The 23486-nt window shown below is 42.3% G+C and overlaps 2 protein-coding genes across 5 annotated transcripts; both read right to left on the bottom strand.

Moving 5' to 3' along the window:
• Positions 1-127: 127 nt before the first annotated feature.
• LOC127947201 (histone H4) lies at positions 128-731 on the bottom strand. Its single transcript, XM_052544187.1, has one exon. The coding sequence runs from the start codon at positions 729-731 to the stop codon at positions 420-422; it is 312 nt and encodes a 103-aa protein (XP_052400147.1). The 3' UTR covers positions 128-419.
• Positions 732-2423: 1692 nt separating this feature from the next.
• On the bottom strand, positions 2424-23219 carry kif15 (kinesin family member 15). Of its 4 annotated transcripts, none has more exons than XM_052544085.1 (35): positions 23072-23219; positions 22883-22907; positions 22087-22270; positions 21928-22004; positions 21814-21851; positions 21131-21228; positions 19218-19397; positions 18904-19113; positions 18623-18748; positions 18425-18547; positions 18192-18324; positions 18017-18096; positions 17690-17887; positions 16064-16265; positions 15714-15855; positions 15471-15612; positions 15214-15396; positions 14185-14313; positions 14003-14108; positions 13685-13850; positions 12312-12462; positions 12137-12222; positions 11703-11781; positions 11489-11575; positions 10926-11030; positions 10355-10477; positions 10127-10273; positions 9427-9519; positions 8572-8736; positions 8244-8347; positions 8103-8166; positions 7899-7936; positions 6092-6224; positions 5432-5563; positions 2424-2689 (listed from the first exon to the last, which is right to left on the bottom strand). In XM_052544085.1, the coding sequence occupies exons 1-35, from the start codon at positions 23088-23090 to the stop codon at positions 2630-2632; spliced, it is 4128 nt and encodes a 1375-aa protein (XP_052400045.1). In that variant the 5' UTR covers positions 23091-23219; the 3' UTR covers positions 2424-2629. The 4 variants fall into 4 exon arrangements, with proteins under 4 accessions (XP_052400045.1, XP_052400048.1, XP_052400044.1 ...); XM_052544088.1 differs by having other exon boundaries at positions 16079-16265; XM_052544084.1 differs by having other exon boundaries at positions 22087-22273; positions 23072-23212.
• Between the last annotated feature and the right edge of the window lie 267 nt (positions 23220-23486).

Here is a 23486-nt window from a genome sequence, read left to right as displayed (position 1 = left end):
ACAGACACATCCACCAATCATAGCCTTCTAAATTTGAATGCTTCCGTACCCTCCCCCCACACACGAGTCTCTGTCTGATTTTCCCGCTCAATTTTTTTGTAATAATCACATTCACGGAGAAAAAAAATTAAAAGGAGAAAACCTTTTTATTATAATACATGCCGTTTCACACGTTTAATTAACTCTTTGAGAGAACACTTTTCATTAAATTAATCAACGTAAAATCGAGATTAAGGCAAAAAACTAATTTAATATTTTAATGTGCAAATAAAAACGTTTGAAGATTTTAGTTTAAGAACTGAGACTATACTTTAAGTTAGTTTCAAAATAATTCAAGTAACATTATAAAAACAGCCCTTTCTGAAAATGTGGGTGGCTCTTAGAAGAGCCGTTGGGTGTTTGTGAGTGTACAGATGAGTTTATCCTCCGAAGCCGTACAGAGTGCGTCCCTGTCGCTTCAGCGCGTACACGACGTCCATGGCGGTGACGGTCTTTCTCTTGGCGTGCTCGGTGTAGGTCACAGCATCGCGGATCACGTTCTCCAGGAACACTTTCAGCACACCACGGGTCTCCTCGTAGATCAGACCGGAAATACGCTTGACTCCGCCACGGCGAGCAAGACGACGGATGGCGGGTTTAGTAATGCCCTGGATGTTATCCCGAAGAACCTTCCTGTGACGCTTAGCGCCCCCTTTTCCGAGTCCCTTACCGCCTTTGCCTCTTCCAGACATCGTTAACAAAGATTGAGCTCGATTACAGGTAAAGCCAAAACTAAACCTTCAGCGTAGGGAAGAGCCACTTTACAGTTGCTTAAAGGACCGAGTTGAAACACGTAAGCAATGACGGACGTCATCCAGGCAGCCTGGAGTCAGTGGAGGCCCGCTGCACCACAGTTCTGCTGAACCTGCACACATTACATTTAAATTTATTCATTTAGCAGACGCTTTTATCTAAAGCTACTAGCAAATAAAGTTGTTATTAAATGGTAACATTTTTTTTTCTCTTAGCACAACAGTTATCAACCCTGACCTTGCCTGCGTGTAGTGATTGGTGTTCAGCTGTGATCAACTCTAACCAATAGTGGAGGAGCAAGCGCTCTTAAAAGCTGATTGTCAACCTACAGCCTTATTATTTCTGCCATAATCTGCAGTAGCAACCGTTTCAAAATCTCCAGAATGCGCGGAAGAGGCAAAACCGGTGGTAAGGCCAGAGCCAAGGCTAAGACCCGTTTGACTATAATGTACTGGACTGTTTTCGTTCCAAAAACACAACTAAGTACAATCAGTTTCTACTAAACTGTAATTGAGATATTTGTGAATTAGATCAAGTAATACGTGAATATGACAATTTTTGTATTATTCCTCACCTCCAGGTAAAGGGGCTCACTATAGCTTAATTGCTCATTCAACTTCTCAAAACTCCCAAAAGCTTGCTCTCCAATATTACATACTAATGGATGAGACACGCAGAAAGATGTGAAAATGTCTGGAAGTCAGCAGTAGACATAAATGCCAGGATATAAAATTGTTATTTTATGCATTTCAATTTTCATACATGTTCTATTTGTAGAATTTGTAAATTTGTAAATGCACAAATAAATGTGAACACAATACACTTATACTAGTATAAGTGCACTGTGCTCACATTATCTATGCATTAATTACAAATAAAAATACATATCAGTTTGTGCCTTAGGTATTCTCCAATTATAAAATATATTTTAGTACACTTTAGTACAGCTTTTGAGCGACGTTCTTGCATACATGCAAAGTTTGCAGCTTTAATGGAAATTGCATTACTGACAACAGAACTGGGTATGTATGCTCATTTCTTGTGCGGGTTATTTATGATGGCCACCCCTGGCTCCGCCCCTGCTTAGAGGGAGTGTCACATTAAAAAGTTAACAGTTTAAGTAATTTGTGGATTAATGCTTATTTTAGACTCAAAGCGTTTCAAACGATTCAGTTCGATTTGGTGACGCGAATCGGACATCACTAGTGGAAACACACTTTACACATCCTCGATAAGCAGCTGCATCACTGCACATCATACTTTAAGCTGAATGCACTTTTTAAGTCATGTCTCAACTGACTACAGTAAAGGAGTGTTTAAAGTAAAGGAGAATTTTCCAAAATCACCAGAAACGGATTAAAAGCAGATAATTGGTACTTCCACTTATGGTTCTGCCCCTTTAGGCAAAACTGTTTTGTCTGAGCAAATTCATGAAACTTTTATTTTTCATTTTGTGTGAACATCTTTCTGAACAGGAACATTTCAGAGACTAGCGTTTTTGTGTAGTTCGGCATAGCATATTACAGACACTTTTCATATAATAAATATATATATATATATATATATATATATATATATATGCACACACACACACACACACATTTTTATCCCCCCAAATAGCAGTTACACACTTTTCTATTTTTAATTGCTTTAATTTCTTTTAAAAGGTTCCAATTAATAAATTGTACACAAAGAGCTAACATTTAGAACAGAAAGGGATAAAAAAATAAAATTGAAGTGACTATGACAAATCAAACACATAAAATCAACATACACATCCAAAAATTACATCTAAAAAGTGATTGAATCTAATCTCATTTAGTTTTTTAGGTCCATGTTACTGGCTCGTGTTAGGACTTTCTTCCATATGAAGACACTGCCGGAGTTTGGCATTTTCCTGAAAACAGAAACAGAGTCATAAGTCATTAGTTAAAGGGTCCTATTATGCTCCTTTACAAAGTCTTGATTTTGTTTTGGGGGTGTACTTGATTCAGGTTCTCATACCAAGATTTTAGAAAAAACTATTTTTCACATATTTTACATTACAACATCCCAGTCTGGCATGAATGTCTTGATTAGTTCCTGTATTAAAAGAAGGCCCGCCTTCTGGAGTGTGTGCTGTGATTGGTCAGCTGGGCCAGTGTGTGCTGTGATTGGTCAGCTGGGCCAGTGTGTGCTGTGATATTGGTCAGCTGGGCCAGTGTGTGTTGTGATATTGGTCAGCTGGGTCAGTGTGTGCTGTGATTGGTCAGCTGGGCCAGTGTGTGTTGTGATTGGTCAGCTGGGCCAGTGTGTGTTGTGATATTGGTCAGCTGGGCCAGTGTGTGTTGTGATTGGTCAGCTGGGCCAGTGTGTGCTGTGATATTGGTCAGCTGGGTCAGTGTGTGCTGTGATATTGGTCAGCTGGGTCAGTGTGTGCTGTGATATTGGTCAGCTGGGCCAGTGTGTGTTGTGATTGGTCAGCTGGGCCAGTGTGTGCTGTGATATTGGTCAGCTGGGCCAGTGTGTGCTGTGATATTGGTCAGCTGGGTCAGTGTGTGCTGTGATATTGGTCAGCTGGGTCAGTGTGTGCTGTGATATTGGTCAGCTGGGTCAGTGTGTGTTGTGATTGGTCAGCTGGGCCAGTGTGTGCTGTGATATTGGTCAGCTGGGCCAGTGTGTGTTGTGATTGGTCAGCTGGGCCAGTGTGTGCTGTGATATTGGTCAGCTGGGCCAGTGTGTGTTGTGATATTGGTCAGCTGGGCCAGTGTGTGTTGTGATTGGTCAGCTGGGCCAGTGTGTGTTGTGATTGGTCAGCTGGGCCAGTGTGTGTTGTGATATTGGTCAGCTGGGCCAGTGTGTGTTGTGATTGGTCAGCTGGGCCAGTGTGTGTTGTGATATTGGTCAGCTGGGCCAGTGTGTGCTGTGATATTGGTCAGCTGGGCCAGTGTGTGTTGTGATTGGTCAGCTGGGCCAGTGTGTGTTGTGATATTGGTCAGCTGGGCCAGTGTGTGTTGTGATTGGTCAGCTGGGCCAGTGTGTGTTGTGATATTGGTCAGCTGGGCCAGTGTGTGTTGTGATATTGGTCAGCTGGGCCAGTGTGTGTTGTGATTGGTCAGCTGGGCCAGTGTGTGTTGTGATATTGGTCAGCTGGGCCAGTGTGTGTTGTGATATTGGTCAGCTGGGCCAGTGTGTGCTGTGGTTGGTCAGCTGGGCCAGTGTGTGTTGTGATATTGGTCAGCTGGGCCAGTGTGTGTTGTGATATTGGTCAGCTGGGCCAGTGTGTGCTGTGGTTGGTCAGCTGGGCCAGTGTGTGTTGTGATATTGGTCAGCTGGGCCAGTGTGTGTTGTGATATTGGTCAGCTGGGCCAGTGTGTGTTGTGATATTGGTCAGCTGGGCCAGTGTGTGCTGTGGTTGGTCAGCTGGGCCAGTGTGTGTTGTGATTGGTCAGCTGGGCCAGTGTGTGTTGTGATATTGGTCAGCTGGGCCAGTGTGTGTTGTGATATTGGTCAGCTGGGCCAGTGTGTGCTGTGGTTGGTCAGCTGGGCCAGTGTGTGTTGTGATATTGGTCAGCTGGGCCAGTGTGTGTTGTGATATTGGTCAGCTGGGCCAGTGTGTGCTGTGGTTGGTCAGCTGGGCCAGTGTGTGTTGTGATATTGGTCAGCTGGGCCAGTGTGTGTTGTGATATTGGTCAGCTGGGCCAGTGTGTGTTGTGATATTGGTCAGCTGGGCCAGTGTGTGCTGTGGTTGGTCAGCTGGGCCAGTGTGTGTTGTGATTGGTCAGCTGGGCCAGTGTGTGTTGTGATATTGGTCAGCTGGGCCAGTGTGTGTTGTGATATTGGTCAGCTGGGCCAGTGTGTGCTGTGGTTGGTCAGCTGGGCCAGTGTGTGTTGTGATATTGGTCAGCTGGGCCAGTGTGTGTTGTGATATTGGTCAGCTGGGCCAGTGTGTGCTGTGATATTGGTCAGCTGGGCCAGTGTGTGTTGTGATTGGTCAGCTGGGCCAGTGTGCGTTGTGATATTGGTCAGCTGGGCCAGTGTGTGTTGTGATTGGTCAGCTGGGCCAGTGTGTGTTGTGATATTGGTCAGCTGGGCCAGTGTGTGTTGTGATATTGGTCAGCTGGGCCAGTGTGTGCTGTGGTTGGTCAGCTGGGCCAGTGTGTGTTGTGATATTGGTCAGCTGGGCCAGTGTGTGCTGTGATTGGTCAGCTGGGCCAGTGTGTGCTGTGATATTGGTCAGCTGGGCCAGTGTGTGCTGTGATATTGGTCAGCTGGGCCAGTGTGTGCTGTGATTGGTCAGCTGGGCCAGTGTGTGTTGTGATATTGGTCAGCTGGGCCAGTGTGTGTTGTGATATTGGTCAGCTGGGCCAGTGTGTGCTGTGATTGGTCAGCTGGGCCAGTGTGTGCTGTGATTGGTCAGCTGGGCAAACTCTGTAATATGGTTCTGATGTTGGTTTGTCAGGATCCTTAAATACCTTAAATCATAAAAAAAAAACCTTGTGAAACAATAAAATGTAATCACCATATTTAGAGTGATTATGCCTCTATGAAAAAGACATTTGTCCTTTTCAACTCTCTAGTGGGACTACAGCTGCCAATTTATGTGTTATGGTTTTTACCATTTAAACATCTACGATCTACTCTGCGTATTCAATCTGACCTCTTGTAGTTTGGTGATCTCCTTTTTCAGTTTGACCAGGTACTCAATCTTCTGCTTGGGGTTCTGATGGCCCAACAGTTTCCCGTTCTCCTCGGTCAGATGGTCCACCTGCTTCCGCAGAACCTCGATTTCCTGCAAGACACCACTAGGGTTCAAAATGAAGTTCATTTTAAGTTTACTTTAACATGCGCTTAAAGGCACTGTTCCCCTCAAGTTCCCTCACTGTTGGGAATTGAGAGCTACAGAAGAAGATTTTGATATTCTGATCTTCTCAGATCGGTTTCAGGCCTCGTTCATAAGTAGAAATAAATCTGAGATTAATCAGATCCGTGCAGATCGGATGTTCCCCTGTTAATGTGAGTTGGATGTCAAATGTTTTTGAAACGCTTCACAGTACAGACGTATATCTATTACAAACTAAACAACTCTAGTTCTCTAGCAAAACATTTATTCATTTAGTTTGCGTTAAATAAGAGGCAACCTGAAGCTTTTGAAGTCAGGAACAGTACGGTTGCTGCTGTTATCAGCCTATACTATCACAGTAATGTTTGTGTGTGTGTGCAGTTTGGTCTTTTAATATCGCTAATGCACTGAGTCACATTAAGCGTTTCTTAAGTTAAGCCTGTGTAGTGTGAATGGAGCCGTTTCTTTCTCTCTGACCTGCTGCAGTTTCTCCTGCTGATGGTCTTTCTGCCGCAGCTCCCGCAGCTCCAGGCAGCGGTTCCTAAGTTCAGTGGTCAGTTCCTGCACACACGTCTGAGACTGGACAAGAGTGCTTTCATTACACTGCAGCCTGTAACACACACAGAAGATTAGTATTTAACAGGAGTTTTATGGCAATTCATATATTTAATACACAATATTGAATGGAAAAACTGTTGTAATAATGGAATACAAATGGTATTGTTCTCTTTCGATACTTCACTCATACTGCGTATGGGGAAAAGCTGCTTTTTCCTCAATGCTGAAGCCTTTTTCAATAGCACAGTGCAACTGCATAGCCATTGGTTCACACTGGAAAACATTTTGAACCAATGACGGCGCGGCGTAGCTGTGCGAGCCTATGGCGATGCAGCGGGCCAAAGCCCGCCAAAATGGTCGGAGCATATCGCTATATCTTTTTTTCTTTTAAACGCCATACCAGTTTCTGAGGCTATATTCATGGCGAGAATAAAGTGCAATCAAAGGAAGACTAGAAAAGATGTATAAAATCTATTTCCTCTAGAAATTTTAGAACCATGTTCGGATTCACTTGATTAAACCCTTTTTCAAAAGTATCAACAGAATAACATATGGCTTTATAACCAGGCAATTCGCTATAGGATTCCAGATCTCTCTCCTTCAGCGATGACTTTTCTTAGCTGGATCTCTTTGCTGAAATGCCGTGGTTTTCTACATCAATCATCAAGGTGGCCTTTCGTCCAGCCGCCTCTGTACACTGGCAAAGCACCTCTTGGATGAGGAATACACAGATGCGCTGGCCCACAACTGGCCCAGCCTGCTTCTTTACGCTTTTCCCCCGATCGCTCTGATCCCTCAGGTCATCAGACGAGTCAGGGAAGATAAGCACAGAGTCCTCCTGGTGGCCCCACTCTGGAGGAGCCAAGTTTGGTCCTCTGAGCTATTCAGGCTTTCCATAAACGTTCGTTCAGAGCACATGTCATTTCCCTCTCAGCGCTGCCTTCCTTGTTGGACGAGCGAGAGCTGGAATCACTCGCATTGAGGACCTACATTGAGAAATCACAGCCATTCCGGTAATCTGACCAGCTTTTAGTCTGCTTTGGCGGCCGCACCAAGGGGTCTTTGGTCTCAAAGCAGCTCCTCTCAGTTAGGGGCAGCTGTGGCCTAATGCTTAGAGCTGGACCTGTAACCTGAAGGTCACAGGTTCGAGTCTCTGTGCTGGCAGGAGTTGTAGGGGGGAGGGAGTGAATGAACAGCGCTCTCTTCCACTCTCAATACTCATGACTGAAGTGCCCTTGAGCAAGGCACTGAACCCCCAGTTGCTCCCCAGACGCTGGATATATAGTTGCCCACTGCTCCAGGTGTGTGTTTACTTCTCACTGCTGTGTGTGTGCACTTGGATGGGTTAAATGCAGAGTAGCAATTCAGAGTATGGGTTACCATACTTGGCAAATGTCACTACTTTCACTCTCCCGTTGGTTAGTAGACGCTATCACTCTATGTTACTCCTCTATGGGCCTGGATTGCCCCACTCCAATAGAGGGATGGCCTCTTCGTGGGCCTGGTCTAGTGGTGTCTTTATCAAAGATATCTGTGAGGCGGCCGGCTGGTCCTAGCCATCCACTTTTGTCAGATTCTATAACCTGGACATTCCCGACCTCGCATGCTCTGTCCTCTCAATATGATATGACGGCCTCTGTCGAGCTCCGTCAAAACTTAAAAAAAAAAATGTTCTCATTCAGCTTCAGATAATCTAAAGGATTGCAACAAATATCAGCTCACTTACGCTGTCTGTGCTTCAGACAACTGCATCATCAGGGAGTTCTGTGAAAACAAAATAAGATTCACCTTAGGATTTCACAAATAAATATTTGTTTCAAAAGGACAAATAACGTAATTTTTTTATGCAATTATTTTTATTTTATTTCTAACTTCAGAGAGATGATGCAAACCAATTCGTAGAGATTTTTAAGGTCTTGCCTTGACATACTTTTATTTTTTTCTCCTCTTCTAGTTCCCTCAAAACAGAAATGTGTGTGGCCTCCCTCACATCTCTATAAAGACAAATAAAAGGTTTAATTGTAGGGACAGAAAACACACGCATGAACAAGTGTGAGGGACCGGTTCTTACTCTTGTGCACCACCGCTCTGATTGCGCTGATTCTGGACGGCGTAAAACTTGTCCAACAGCGTTTGAATCTCCATTCGCACGATCTCTTTTTCATTCAGCTGGGCCTACAGATGCACAAGCAAACGTGCACGAGTGAACCTCATGATAACTTTTACAAAAAAACAAAACTCAATATAAAATTTTGGGCACATTGCAATAAGAATGTATAATTTACACAATAAAAATACATAAGTATCTATTAACTAATGAATGGATTTATTACATTTATTGACAGATTATTTAATAATTCCCACTGTATGTTTGCTGAACTGCGTGTGCATGAGCTTACCTTCAATCGGTCGATCTCTTGGTTCTTGGCTGTGCGTTCTGCATTGAGCTCCTGTAGCAGAACCTCCATAGTGATCATAGAGGAGCGTCGGCTCTCCAGCTCTCTCTCCTGAATCTCCAGCACCTGAGACAGATTTGAGCCAAAGCCACAAGGGGTGTGCGGCGTCTGAAAGCACAGGCAATAAGCACCTTTACATGCACATAACTCACAAAAATCAGCTTATTAAAAAAACAGTTTTCCCCCGTGTTCATGCATATAAGTGACAAACGCAAGTAAACCATGTAAACTCTTACACTTAACTCTGCACTAACGATGCATTCCTGACACTCATTAAACACACACTCTTCAATAAGCCGACAGAAAACCGGTTAATGCATTAACATGCCGTGCAAAATCAGCGGAAGAGGCAAAAAACTACCTGGGTCGAGTGGTTTATGCTTTAGCTGTTTATGAACGTACTCCGATAGAAGAAAAACGGGATACCGCATTAACTTAACTTTACCATGAATCACAGCCGTAAGGCCAGTTCACACCAAGAACGATAACTAAAAAAGATAACGATATAACGTTCACACCAGTGAACGATATTATCTGTTTATTTTAAGTGCACGTGCATCTGCTGCTTTAAATTATTGATAAATATCTTCATCGTTATCTTTATAGTTATCGTCCTTGGTGTGAACGGGCCTTAAAGAGATAGCATTCTGTGTTTTTACAATTTACAAAACAACAACAAACCTTGTTTACTTCTACAAATGATGACATCCCCAAGAGGTGGTTTTGTGAGATTTCCTCAGGTTCAGCTCACATATAGATACAAGTTTGACCCACAAATATGGTTCAGCAGATACACACCTGTGTTTTTCCTTTGGGAGTGGCAGCTTCTGGAGGTTGACTGACAGATTCTCTCGCTCTCAGAAGGTTAATCTGATCATTCAGCTCTTCCACCTGTGTGCACACAAAAAACATCACATCATGTTACATAAATAATACACAGATCAGTAATCACTGCCAAAAATGTGCACAGAGCCAGAGAATACATGTACTGATTCACGAGCTGATTGAGATGCACACACGCTGTTTTCACTTGTCACGCGGCTCCTAGAAAAAAGCCTGCTTGAGTTTGTAATCAGAACGACTTTAAATGACTGAGGATCACACACTACCGGACTTTAGAGTAGGTTTTCACATCTGTTCCGATCTTTAAAGTCATGAAATGTAATTTCCAGCCTTAAACCAAATACTGTCTGACTAGATGCATGACCTTCAATGTCTTCTCCCTCTTACAAGTTGACAAATACAATTATTCTAACTATAAAACGATTCTGTTTTGCACTTCACGTTGCTGTTTGCTTGCAGTCTAGTACTGACACCCATTTTTGGTTTTCAAGGAACCTGTTGAGAACCACTAGTTTAGAGTTTATCATACAAGATAATGAGCATCAGTCAGACTCGAGCAGTCCAGAGAGATGCTGACAGTGACTGACCCACGGTCTCTACATCAGCTCATATTTGATTTAAAAGCTGTAGCATGAATTTGAGACAGGAGGAGCACCTGTTCTTTCAGGGAGTTTATATCGTTCTCCTTCTCTGTGTTCAGGGTCCGGGAAGTGTCCAGTAAAGCAGCCTGCTCCTCCACCACTTTACTGAGTCTCTCCACTTCATCTGTAGCGTAGGACAGATCTTCCTGAAGCAGCTCCAGCTGTGACACACACACACACACACACACTTTAGTTTAGTCTTTTGACACAAACTCAAAACTCAAACCCAGGAACACACATACCTCTACACGGTCAGAAGCCAGGCGTCTCTCTGAAGCTTCTCGCAGCTCCTGTAGTTCGCTCTGCATGTGTGTCATGAGCTCCTTCATCTGCTCTTTCTCAGTGCACACAGTGCTGTACTTCCCCTGTGGGTAACAACACACACGATATCAATACAAACCTCCTTAGGCACTGTGAGCGCACAGTCATCTTCTAAGGCACTTTATACAATATAGATCGTCAAAGCAGTGTCACATTGATAAACAGGAAAATAATCAATTATGTAACAGTTCAGATTCTGCTGTAAGGCTGATCTAAAAGACAATATTGTCATTATTTAACTCCAGTCTGTTCATTGCTGGTTCAGTGCTGCACCATAAACCATATTTTAAGCATGATTTCTACTAATTGTCTGCAATATTTGCCTGTTTACTGTTTAATAAAATGTTTAATTTAACCTGACAACATTGTGCTCTGTCTACATTACGGAAAGAGCTGAGCTGAAACCCTGTTGAACATGCAAGTCTGAGTTCATCTTGTTCAAATATAAGTTATATCACAATCACATGGATGTGCAGGGCTAGAGATACTCACAGTGATGTCCGAGATCTCTCCTCGCAGCAAACACACAGTCTGATCTTTTTCAGCCACCTCGCTTCGAAGATCTCTGGTCTCCTGCATCAACTCCAGCACCACGTCCTACACACACACACACACACACACACACACACACACACACACACATTTTAAATGTAATGACAGTATTCTTAGATGGACGTCAATATAAACATCAACTTCATCAGAAAGCCTAATAAGATAAACTATGATTGCATGAATCATGTCATTTTCAATAAATGTAAGAATGTATTAATCCACCCTAATGACTAATCATACGCTGCTCGTGCACAATATCAATAACACTTTGGAAATGCCTGCAGTGGTTGTCTTATTTCAGACAATGTGTTGACATTAAAATGATGTACTGGAACGAATAAATTATTATGTAAATTTAAATCATTAGTAATACTACAGCATAATTTATTTAAGCATAAACCTCACTAAAACAAATTACTTGGACACTCTTAACTGTGGTTAACATGAACCATTACAGCAATAAGTGAGATATTACATTGGTGTTAAATGTTAAATGTTCTCACTTTGTCCTGTTCGATCTTCTGCTTGAGGCTGTTGATCGTCATGTTGGATGAACACACACTCTGCTGTAGAGCACTGATCTCATCGCTCTACACACACACACACAGTAAACACATCAGAACCAAAAAGACATCTAGAAGTCATGCAACACAGCAGAAAAACATGTTATGCAAATTAGAAATCACACACAACTGTGTCCAGAGACACACACTGCACCTGCTGCTGATTTTTGTTGGTCAGCTCGGTAACATGTTTCTTCAGTGAGGCATTCTCTTCTACAGACTGCACAAGCTCTCTGAAATACACACTTGACATCAACATATGCTTTTACTCATGCAAACGACAAGTGTATACAGGTACAGCTGCTGGAAAGAGTGTTTGAACACCGAGCTATGGAGAGAATCCTCTATTATCGTTTCTAGTTAAAATGACCAGCAAACAAAAACTGCTTATATTATTACCAAACACTGGATTCAATCTTTATCAACTAAATATTAAACCTAAATTAAATACCATTTTACTTAAGCATGACTGAAGCGTCTAGTTTCTTTTGGGACAACTGTAAACAACACTGTTTAGAGTTAAACCAAGTCCCTTGTCCACACACACACATCTCCTCTGTGTTTGATGTGTGTGTGTCTCTCACTCACTTGGACACGCTCTCTCTGTGTGCGGTCAGCTGGGATCTCACACTGCTATTCTGCTCTTTCTCTTCCTCAAGAGCGTGCAGCAACTCCTACAAACAACACATTTCCCACAGAATGAGAAAACCAACCCGCTTCAGAACGAGTGACAGTGACAGTGAGAGTGAGAATGAACACTGACATGGATCTTGCTCTGCATCTCGGAGCACTCTCGGCTCTTGAGCTCCATCTGCTGTGTGTGTTGATCCATCTCGAACTGAAACTCGGCCTGCAGTGTGTCGTACATGTCCTGAAGATCACGCTGCTTCTCCAAAACCTGCGTCCACTCCAGCCTGAGACCACATACAGCACACGCTCAGCATCATTTGAAATCATGAGTTTATAGTTTCACACGGACTGACGTCACACAGAGAACACGTGATCATGAAGGATACACACTTCACAAGATCTCACAGCTGGATTCAAGTAACTTGCCAAGGTTTGTGAAATTAAATGGTCATTAGTCAATCAAAGATTTGTTTAAATTATATAGATGCGTATTTGCTTAATGCTGACGGCAAATGAGAAAGTATTATAACGTTTGCCTTTCTATTACTAACAGGCCTAATATAAAACCAATTCTTATTATACTTACTGTATAAATTAATTTATTTGTTTAACTGTTCAATCTGATTATTAGACAGACTTCTATCTGTATAAGACAGAACTGTGTCCTCACTCAGGCCGTCAAAATAAAAGTCCCACCTCAAACACATAGGCCAAGCAGAAAAACAAAACGTCCGACGACGATATTTGAAAATGCCAAATATTGGCCGATATATCGGTTGACCACTACAACCGATGCTTTTAGTATTGTTAGTGTCATAAACATTTTTTGTTAATATGGTATGGGAACAAAACGCTTATGAACAACGATGCCCTTTTTGCCTCGGCTCGAACAGCAACTGTATAGGAACCATTTGTATCTTTTATAACACACTCAATTGAACAGATCCCTCAGGTCAGTTTTGATGTGGGTCTAGTTTTATAGCTTTTTTTTTTTTTTTTGAGGCGTCCACAATCCTAATCCCTGTGTGTCAGTGTCACAAGTGTCTGTTACCAAACGAACACCCGCTGATTTGAAGAAGCTCACGTACGTGATGCTCTGGATTTTCCGGACTGTAAGTCGCACTTTTTTTCATAGTTTGGCTGGTCCTGCCACTTATAGTCAGGTGCGACTTATCAAAATTAATTTGAAATTAACTAAGAGAAATGAACCAAGAGAAAAAATTACCGTCTCCAGCCGCGAGAGGGCGCTCTATGCTGCTCAGTGCTCCTGTAGTCTACACTGAACACATAGAGCGCCCTCTAGCGGCTGTAGACGGAAATGTTTTCTCTTGGTTCATGGTTCTAAATAAATGTGACTTATAGTCAAGTGCGACTTATATGTTTTTTTTCCTCATCATGACGTATTTTTGGACTGATGCGACTTATACTCAGGTGCGACTTATAGTCTGAAAAATACGGTATACGTGCTATCGTTAGAGGATCAGTGGTGTCAGTGTGTGTTTGTACTTGACAGTGTCCAGCTGCAGCTGTGTGCTGATCAGGCTCTTGGACAGATCTGTGGTCTCTCTCTCGTGCTCTGCTCTCTGCTGCTGCAGATCTGTCCGTGCAGCCTCCAGCTCCTTATCAGACGACTGCAAGACCACACGCAGATCTCGCACCTCCACCCGCAGCACTGCAGAGCAGTCACAGCAAACAGCCATCAGCTGATACCAAATCAACATACTACTCACTTACTGGACTGGTAGCTCTACATCAATGCATGCTTATTTCATCAGGGTAGGTACCAGCATGAAACAGTTAAGGTAACATCAGCTCAAGACTCACTGTCCATCTCTCTCGTTTCATCTTCCAGCTGCTGTTCCAGCGTCTGGACTCGCTCCTGCAGACGCACCTGTTCTTCCAGCAGTGAGTGTCGCTCAGCGCCGAACATCTACAGTTAGAGAGCAACATCACACCCATGCACGCAGGAACGAGGACACCAGACAGAAACACTAATGCAAACACACCTCCTCCGAGCGACTGGACCTCTCGGCTCCTATCGTAACCTGTTCTTCCAGCTTTCCGATTTGTTGAAGCAGCTTCATGTTTTTGGCTTCCTCCTCGTCTAACATGCCCTGAACACGGAGAACCTGTTCCTAAAACCAAACCAAAAACTTCAGACAGATTCCCCACAACATCTAGAGAAATTCGCGACATGAAATTACTACACTACCGTAAACGTTTGGCATCAGTAAGATTTTAAATGTTTTTAATGAAGACTCTTACGCTCATCAAGGCTAAAAAAAAAAAAATACAGAACCCCCCCACCCCAGTAATATTGTCGAATAATATTGCAATTTCTAATATTGGTTTCCTACTTTATTATACTTTAAAATATAATTTATGTGACGCAGTGCATCTTTCCTCCAGTCTTCAGTGTCACATGATCCTTTAGAAAGGAGTATAATTTGCTGATTTATTTTCATTGTTGGGCTGCTTAATACTTTTTTTTATTCAAAACATTTTTTTTATAATGTAACTATCACTTTTAATCCATTTAACACCCTTGCCTAATAAAAGTATTAATAAAAAAAAATACTGATCCCAGACTTTTACTTGTAAATTTTTATTCTGAATAAACAGATTTTATTTTATTTTTTAATCTTTATTCAAAGAATTCTGGAAAAAGTATCACAGCCCCATTAAAAAACAACTGTTTCCAACATTGATGATAAATCATCTACTAGAATAATTTCTGAAGATCATGTGACACTGAAGACTGGAGGAATGAAGCTGAAAATACAGCTTTGACTCAGAGAATAAATTACATTGTAAAGTATATTTAAATAGAAAGTGAAATATTTAATTGCAATAATATTTTAATAATTGTTTTTTTTCTGTACTGGTCAAATAAACAGCCTTGAGCACAAGAAACTTCGGTAAAAAAATATGAAAAAACCTACTGATCCCAAACATCAAATGGTGCACATCAGAAAATACTAATTTCTGTAATTAATTCAAATTTTTACGCAATACTACGAAACCATTTTGCACACCTGCATTTGTTTGAGTTCTTCAGTGAGCGCTTCACAGGCCAGCTCATTCATCTCAGGAGGCGGCTGTTCGTTCTGGATGTCATCGACCTCCACGTTCTCGTCCTGTCCATTCAGATGCTCTGGGCTGGACAGCGGCACCAGTCGATTACGCAGGTTATACGCTTTTGTGGGCGTGGTCAAAATCTGAGGAGCAGCAGTCATCATGAGAGGTTTCCTCTTCAAGTCATGAAACACAGACCAGTGTAAAGTCTCTTTACCTTTATGGTCTCAGCATGAATCTTGTTGAGTTGACACACTTCCTGTTTGCTGTGGGCTTTAGTGGCCTCGAGGATCTTCTCCAGATGTTTGTTGGACTTCTCGAGGTAGCGCTTCTCAGACTCCAGTTCAGCCAGCTGTTTTCTGAGGAGTACACATTTCACATTCTGGTCAGAATGATGATATTAATTTACACTCAATTTGACAGGCGTTAGTTGTGTTAGATGAATGAGACATGAACGCACTTGTTGACCTCCTTGAATTCCTCGAAGGCTTGAATTGTTGCTGTGAGCTCTGACTGTTTCTGCAGCAGCTGAACCTTCATCCGCTCCACCGAAACTGATGACAATGTCTCCATAGTGACAGGGGTGGAGTAGATGGGCGGAGCTATGAATCAAGGCAGTAACAGTAACTTAAATGATCTGACCTATTTAATGCATACAAATATGTAATAATTTCAACACATACAGGTTTTTTAAGAAAGGAAAACTAAATGGGCCTTTGTGTAATTTGACCATTTTTGCAGTTGATGCCAAATTCATGCAACAGTGGTCTCCACCAGTTTGCAAACAGATCAAATGGTTATAAATGTCACCTCCTCCTCCGTCACCTCCTGTGCTCTCCTCCGTTCTCTGAGCCTCCAGCAGCTGCAGGAAGGTTTTCTCCAGCGCGGTTAATGATTGAGCCTTGGTCTCAACCGCAGATTTGACCGAATCCAGAGCACGCAGGGCTTGAATCTCCTCCCGCAGGGCACGGTTCTCCGCCGCGTACTGCATCATCCGTGGGTGGTGCTCCACCTAACAAAACAACAAACACACAAACACACACATACAGTGTTAACCAAAATTGTTAGATTTCCCAGACTGTAAGAACTTGCAATTTCTTTTTTTTTTTAATTGCATCTAAAATGCTGTTCATCGACTTCAGCTCAACATTCAACACAATAATCCCACAAAAGCTCATTCATAAACTAAACCTTCTTGGCCTACATACCTCCCTTTGTAATTGGATCCTGGATTTTCTAACTGGAAGACCTCGGCAACAACACCTCAAGCACTACCACACTAAGGACAGGTGCCCCACAAGGCTGTGTGCTCAGCCCGCTGCTCTTCACACTGCTGACCCACGACCCTCTCTGTGATGAAACATTACAGAGAGGAAGTGGCACAGCTGGCTGAATGGTGTGGCACTAACAACCTTTTATGACTGATGGACTTCAGGAGAAACTGTTTCCACCCCCAATGACCATCGACAGCTTGACTGTGGAGAGAGTCAGCAGCACTAAACTCCTGGGGGTGCACATCACTGAGGATCTCACCTGGACCACCAACACCATGTCACTCTCCAAGAAGCCACAACAGCACCTACACTTTCTCTGCAGGCTGAAGAGAGCAAGTCTCCCTCCATCCATCCTCCCCACGTTCTACAGAGGAACCACAGAGATCATGCTGACCAGCTGCATCACTGTCTGATACAGGAACTGCAGTACTGCTGACTGCATGACCCTCCTGCGGACAGTGAACACCGCTGCAAAGATCATTGGTGCCCCTCTTTCCTCACACAATGCTCCAGCAAAGCCAACAGTATCGGGAAGGACCCCACCCATCCCTCCCACAGTGTCTTCCAGCTCCTACCATCAGGAAGACGGTACCGGAGCATCAGAGCCCGCTTCTTCAGACTGCTCAACAGCTTTTCCCCCAGACTGAGAGAGCCCTGAACTCAAATCACCCCACCCTCATCTGAAACCCCACACAAACCCCCTACCTCCTGAAACATGGACCGTCTCACTTCCTCCAGCCCTCACACCCCCTCAACCTTACCACATCAAAGAAACACGGTCTCAAACCTTAGTTTTTTTCTGTGCAATTCGAAGTGTGCTACACACAGGTGAGTGAGCCTGTACAAACCACCTGTAGTAACACACTCTCCTCTATGTGCACTACACACTTTTCACGTACACACACACACACACTGATGTGTGTACATATTAGATTTATGTGGTGCACCACAACAATCAACACTGACTGCCACAAATAGATTCTTCTTTTCCACTTTAAATATTTAACCCTTTAAATAGGTCAAATCTTCCTTCGCTGTAGACCGGCACGCGGTGCATTTACTGTCTCAGTGCCTCTCTCTCACGCAACAGCGAACAAATTAAAACATGCCGGTGTTTCTCAATATCCATTCCTCTACTAAATATCTTAAAGAGTTAATCTACCTGCTCTCGAAGCAGCCGTATCTCGTCCTGCAGCTGCTGGTTCTGCTGATCAGCGTCCGGTCTCTGGCCTGTCTGAAGCTCTTTCTTCAGCTGAGCGATGTGATCATCTCTGAACTTCAGGATCATGCGGCTGGACTGGATGAACTTCTCCTTCTGAGCCCAGGCGGCTTCCAGCTGAGACACTTTCTCCTGAAGAGCCTGCGAGCAAGACACGCAACTAGACTCAGGATGATGGTCCAGAGGTAAGATCAGACACGAGGTGCTCAAAGCCTCATACATTAAAGTCGTATTGATTTAATTCAACAAGCAACTGCACATTAAAGGCACCTTCTTGTCTTCCTGTGCTTTCTTCCAGATGCTCATGGCCTGAATGAACTGAGTCTTATAGGAAAGCTCAGAGGTGTGTGCTGCAACACAAACATCAGTTCAAACAATAAGAAATGAAAGCACATCATGTCCAGACGGATGGACTGTCTGTGTGAGCTCGGTAACGTGTGTGTACCTGTGTGCTGGTCTGATGGGGTCGTCTCAATGACGCGTGCTTGGGAAAGAGCTTGTGCGAGCTGCTCCTTTAGTTTTCTCACTTCTGCTTGCAGTTGACTGACATTACCCTGAGTGTCTTCATTCACCATAGCCTGCACACACACACACACACACACAGATTAGCCTTCTCCTGGCACAGATTCTTCAAGAGCTTTGAGATGACGAATGAACGTTTGGATGAATGATTCTGACCTTATTTTTGATGAGTTTGGCTCTCTGAGCGAACTGCAGAGTGGAGAGCGTCTCCCCAAAGCACTTGGAGCCAGGATGAACGTTAGCGATGATGAACGTCTTAGCGTTTCCGCCCAGAGAGTCCTGATTACACGAACAGCAGTTAGACACGATTTACTCGTCTGCATATTTAGAGACACGTTCACTAAGAGCCCTCACCCTGAGCAGGAAGGTCAGTTTCGAATCTCTGTAACAAATGTGACGGTTCTTCCCGTTCGACACATCCATCAGGGCCATGATCACCTGACCGAGGCACATCAGGGACCGATTTATGCTGCTCGCCTCCTAAAGCATAAAAGGTTACAGTTTGTAAAAGTAATAACAGTGGAGAAACAAACATGTCTTAAACTTTTCAGTCACCAGTAAAACAAGAACGCCTAACTAATGAAATGTTGAATTAGGGTAGAAATGAGCAAAGTTTGACAGGATTTTGAGAGCACCTTGAGGCGTGATCCCTCTGCATGCGTGTCCCTCTGTCTCTCCGAGCCGGCAAGGTCCACCAGGTTCAGCTGAGAGGTCCTGATGTTGACCACTTCCTGCGCGGTCTCCTTTGACTCCAGTGTCATGGTGAACACTGCGTGAGAACGAGAGGACTCACGGTTCATCGAGGTGGACGCCACTCGCCTGTTCCTCCATCCCATCGACAACACCTGCACACAGAAATAAATCACAAAGCTCACTACAGAAACGCCAAAATCGTATGCATAAACTTATTTTATTAGCTATGAGTAGATCTTATTATTAGTCTTTTGACCTGATAGGCCTCTGCAGCAGATGCTGCGTATTTCTCCACGGCTCCTTCTACAAAGACGCCCCTCTTGATGTCCTCTCGCAGGAACAGGCTGGTGGACACACTGTCCAACAGGTCATAAATCTGCTCATTGTAGATCTCAATGAATGAACACTTGCAGAGGAAGCTCTTCAGCCCACCAGACTGCACAGAGGAAAAAAGACAGGACGGAAATCCATTCAATTAAATGTTTAAAAACACTAAAAACAATACGACCCACTGAGGAGGAAAGAAGAAAAAGAAAAGCAATGTGAGCAATGTCATGTGCACTTAACTAAACACTTTTTGAAGCACTTCACAAGACTGAACTGAAGTTATTTTGATGTTGTTTGTATCATCAATGTTTTGTAACCAATGTGAGTTACATAACCAGATTGCGTCTTCGAGAAACTAGTACAGTAACTTCACGTTTGAATTTAGAACAAATTTTCTGATTTACTTTTTCAATTAAGTAAATTCATTTTCTTCCATAAAAAAAGTAATGCAATTATTAACTTTATCGAGTATCACAAGATTGTAATTACTTCAGTAGCTTCCCTAACTCTGATCATAATGTTACAATGCATCCAACTTTGAACTTTGTATCGATTCTCCCACAAAAGCTAAGAGAAAGCGAAACATGCACTTGTCATGACGTCAACATTCAGCAAAGTCAGAGGAATACTGCTATAGACAACCCTCTACAGACACCTTGGCAGTTCAATCGCCATTGGCTAGTCATTGTTATAGTTTACTCACCAGACTGCCATATAAATACAGTATATAATATAGGTTTGTAAAATGGCACAGTTTTTTTTAAATATTTGAAAATATGTAATGGTACTTTCAGATACGAAAGTACCTAATGTATATGAAAAGCACCTAATGTATATGAAAAGCACCTGATGGTACTTTCATATACAAATTGTGGCCTAGTGGTTAGAGAGTTTGACTCCTTACCCTAGGGTTGTGGGTTTTTCTGTCTCGAGCCGGCAATACCACGACTGAGTGCCTTTGAGCAAGACACCGAACCCCCAACTGCTCCCCGGCACTGAGCATAAATGATTTTGACTTTCAGTCAGTCAAGCATTATAACAATCAAGTATTATTTAATAGATAATTTATTAATTATAAATAAAACTGCTTTTTTGGTCATTCAGTGTTTCTATAAAAAAAAAAAAAAATGTTTTATAAAACACTAAAACCTATCACAAAATACTGATAGGATAATAATGATACAAATTCTACTAATAAGAACAATATACAATACACTGAGGATTAATTCATGAATATTAATCAGGCTGTGTTCCCTTGAACTGATTTGCTGAAATCAATACAAGGATGATAATAGGTAGATAACAGCCAGCCAATGAGATTGCCATTTGCTCATTAGCTCCGCCCACTACAGTTATCTTGACAGGAAAATACAACAGAGTATATCGTTTACATGTAGTGCATCGATTCTCTCTCTCTCTCTCTCTCTGTGTGTGTGTGTGTGTGTGTGAGACAGTGCTGCGGGAGTCATGCGCCTTTACACTAGAGTTTACTGTACGTCATATACAGGCGCGTTGCACATCCATTCAGATGAACTGAGAAATATCACAGATCGCTCGACAGAGTGTAACTCTGAAGCAATCATTGCTTGGCGAGCGAAAATATATCTGTGCTAAACTTTCACTTAGCCTCCAACTCACACTGGCGAGTAAAATCTGAGAATTCATTAGCCACTCGCTGATATTAGACATCATTTAGTCACCCAGGTAAAGATTTATTCGCATATGCGAGTGATTTAGTCGCAGTGTAGAGGGTTGATAGAAATACTCACCCTAAAGTTGTTCCAAACCTGTGCGAGTTGAAGAAAATAATTAGAAATATTATATTAATGAAACCCATCTTACTCGTTCCACCTCTCTGTTGATGAGGAAGAAGAGGTACTCAAAACTTCGAGGAATTACACCACGCAGCTCATCAGAAAAATTGTCCAGCTCTGAGGGACCTGCACACACAAAACAATCACGTTACTTCTGTGTATTTAGACTCATTTTTACACAGCTCTGACCAGATGCGAACACAGGGGTCCCAAAAAGTTATTCGAGTTTAATTGACAGTGCAATAGAAAACATAAAATGTCATCTAAACAAACAAATTTACCATCCTAAGCCATTTTCGAATGACTGATGCCAGCTGTTGTGGTGGATTTGTGAAATAAACAGTTCACCCAAAAATGTATACTATGGACAGAGGATATTATTTTAGCCAGAAGACGGTTTGAAGTAAAATATGTCTAGATGAATTTGTTTCTAACAAATATGTAGCTTTAATCAATTCATTAACTGATGCACTGGAGTGGAGTGGATTATTGTGATGTTTTTTTCTCATTCTGACGATATTTCGATATATATTCTGAATATATTTATCTTGCAAAACAAATTTTTGTCTTAACATCCTTGCAATAGATAAAATATTTTAATTTTATTTAAATTTGATCAATTACTTTTTGGGAACTGCTGTATAGTGTGTGTGTGTGTGTGTGTGTGCATACACAGACAAAAGATCTAGTAGGCCATCTGACACATCTTACCCAGCATGGTGAAGGTCTTTCCTGAGCCCGTCTGTCCACTGAAACACAAACACACCACATCATGAATAAGCCACAGCTCCAGAACATTTTAATTCAAGCCACGCAGAAACTCACTATGCAAAAATGGTCCCGTTGTATCCATTCATGCACGACTCCACGATGTTTTTAGCCACACTGGAGAAAACCTCCTCCTGAGAGACATGAAGAACGGTGATGAGAGGGTTACTCGACTCATTCTCACCTAGAGAAGATGAATATAAAGCCCTGGCTCACCTGGCTTGTGTTCATGTCAGCCACATGGTCGTATGTGAAGGTCCGAGGCTCTGGTTTGCAGTGCAGTCTGACGGTTTGAGGTGAGGACACGGTCAGACACAGACTGCGATCGCCGTCTGTCGTTAACCCAGAGCCTTGAGTCAGCGGCCGAACACGCACAAACACCTTGATGGCATCTCCATCACTGCTGGAGAACATTTAAAGGGACAGTTCATAATAACAAAAACAAAAAAAAGTTAAATAACACGGCCCTTTACTGTTCTTCCTAACCTGCTTGAATTAATTTCTCTCTTTTATTGAACACATTCTTACAAATATCTTATTTTGTGTCGAACAAAATAAATAAACTCCAGCAGGTTTGGAGTAAATGCTGACAGTTTAGTTTTTCTGTGGTCTCAACGGAGCACAAATTATTCGAAATATTTCTATATCATGACTTCCACAGTCAAAATTAGACAAATTAATGTGTTTTAATGAGCAGCGAAGATATGAGGAACAAAGTGCTATGGATTTGTTTCTGTCAGATACATATCAACAGACTAGAATAACGTATATCCTTATGGATTGACCTGTAATAAACACTTAACAAAAAAAGAAATCGTATTTAAAAAAAGAAAAAGAAAAAAAAAGTACAAACTCTGTGTACGTTATACAACGGTACTGAACGTTAGCTGTATATTAATCTCGTTTATTCTTCAAAAACATCCATTCCGTGTTTTTCTGCGTTATAGACCGCAGTATCATTTAGCACTGTGTAAAGTTATATTAATGAATTAGTTAATTTATTTAACGTTACCTGCTGGCGTTTGATTCCGCGGTTGCTGCAAGGAAACATAAACAATACAATTCAGTTCAAAGCAAAACGCTAATATAGACAACAACAAAAGACCGTAAACCTTGGCGTATGAATTTGTAATTTAACTATCTATCTTTAGTATTATGCAAAGGTTGCAAACAATACGCAGCATGAGTAAATAATCCTCACCTTTGCCTTTAAGATTCATGATTCATTCCTCTATTTCTTTCCCTCCATTCACGAAGGAAAGGTACAAAATTTGGCGCCTCGATCTACTTCTTCTTCTACGGGTTTGAACGGCAGCTTGTATCCCGGATGCTGCACTACTGCCAACTGCTGGAGTTAGTCAACACCTACATTCAACACGGTGTCATATCATATTTCCTTCATTATTCCCGTTTTCCTTATGACATTTGTCAAGTATCTTTACTTTGTGTGTTTGTGGAGTATGAAAACTGCAGTTGCAGAAAATAGCAGTGGTTACTCATTTTGTCAATGACTTCACTTTTTTTTTTTTTTACTCAACAGTACTGTAAATGTGTCCTATGGTGTGACATTTAAAAAGTACTAAGAAATTATATTAAATAACATAAAAAAAATACTT

Source organism: Carassius gibelio, chromosome A25 (assembly GCF_023724105.1).
Source record: "Carassius gibelio isolate Cgi1373 ecotype wild population from Czech Republic chromosome A25, carGib1.2-hapl.c, whole genome shotgun sequence".
NCBI lineage: Eukaryota > Metazoa > Chordata > Actinopteri > Cypriniformes > Cyprinidae > Carassius > Carassius gibelio.
Note: the sequence above shows the minus strand (reverse complement) of the source record. Positions and strands in the feature narration are given on the sequence as shown.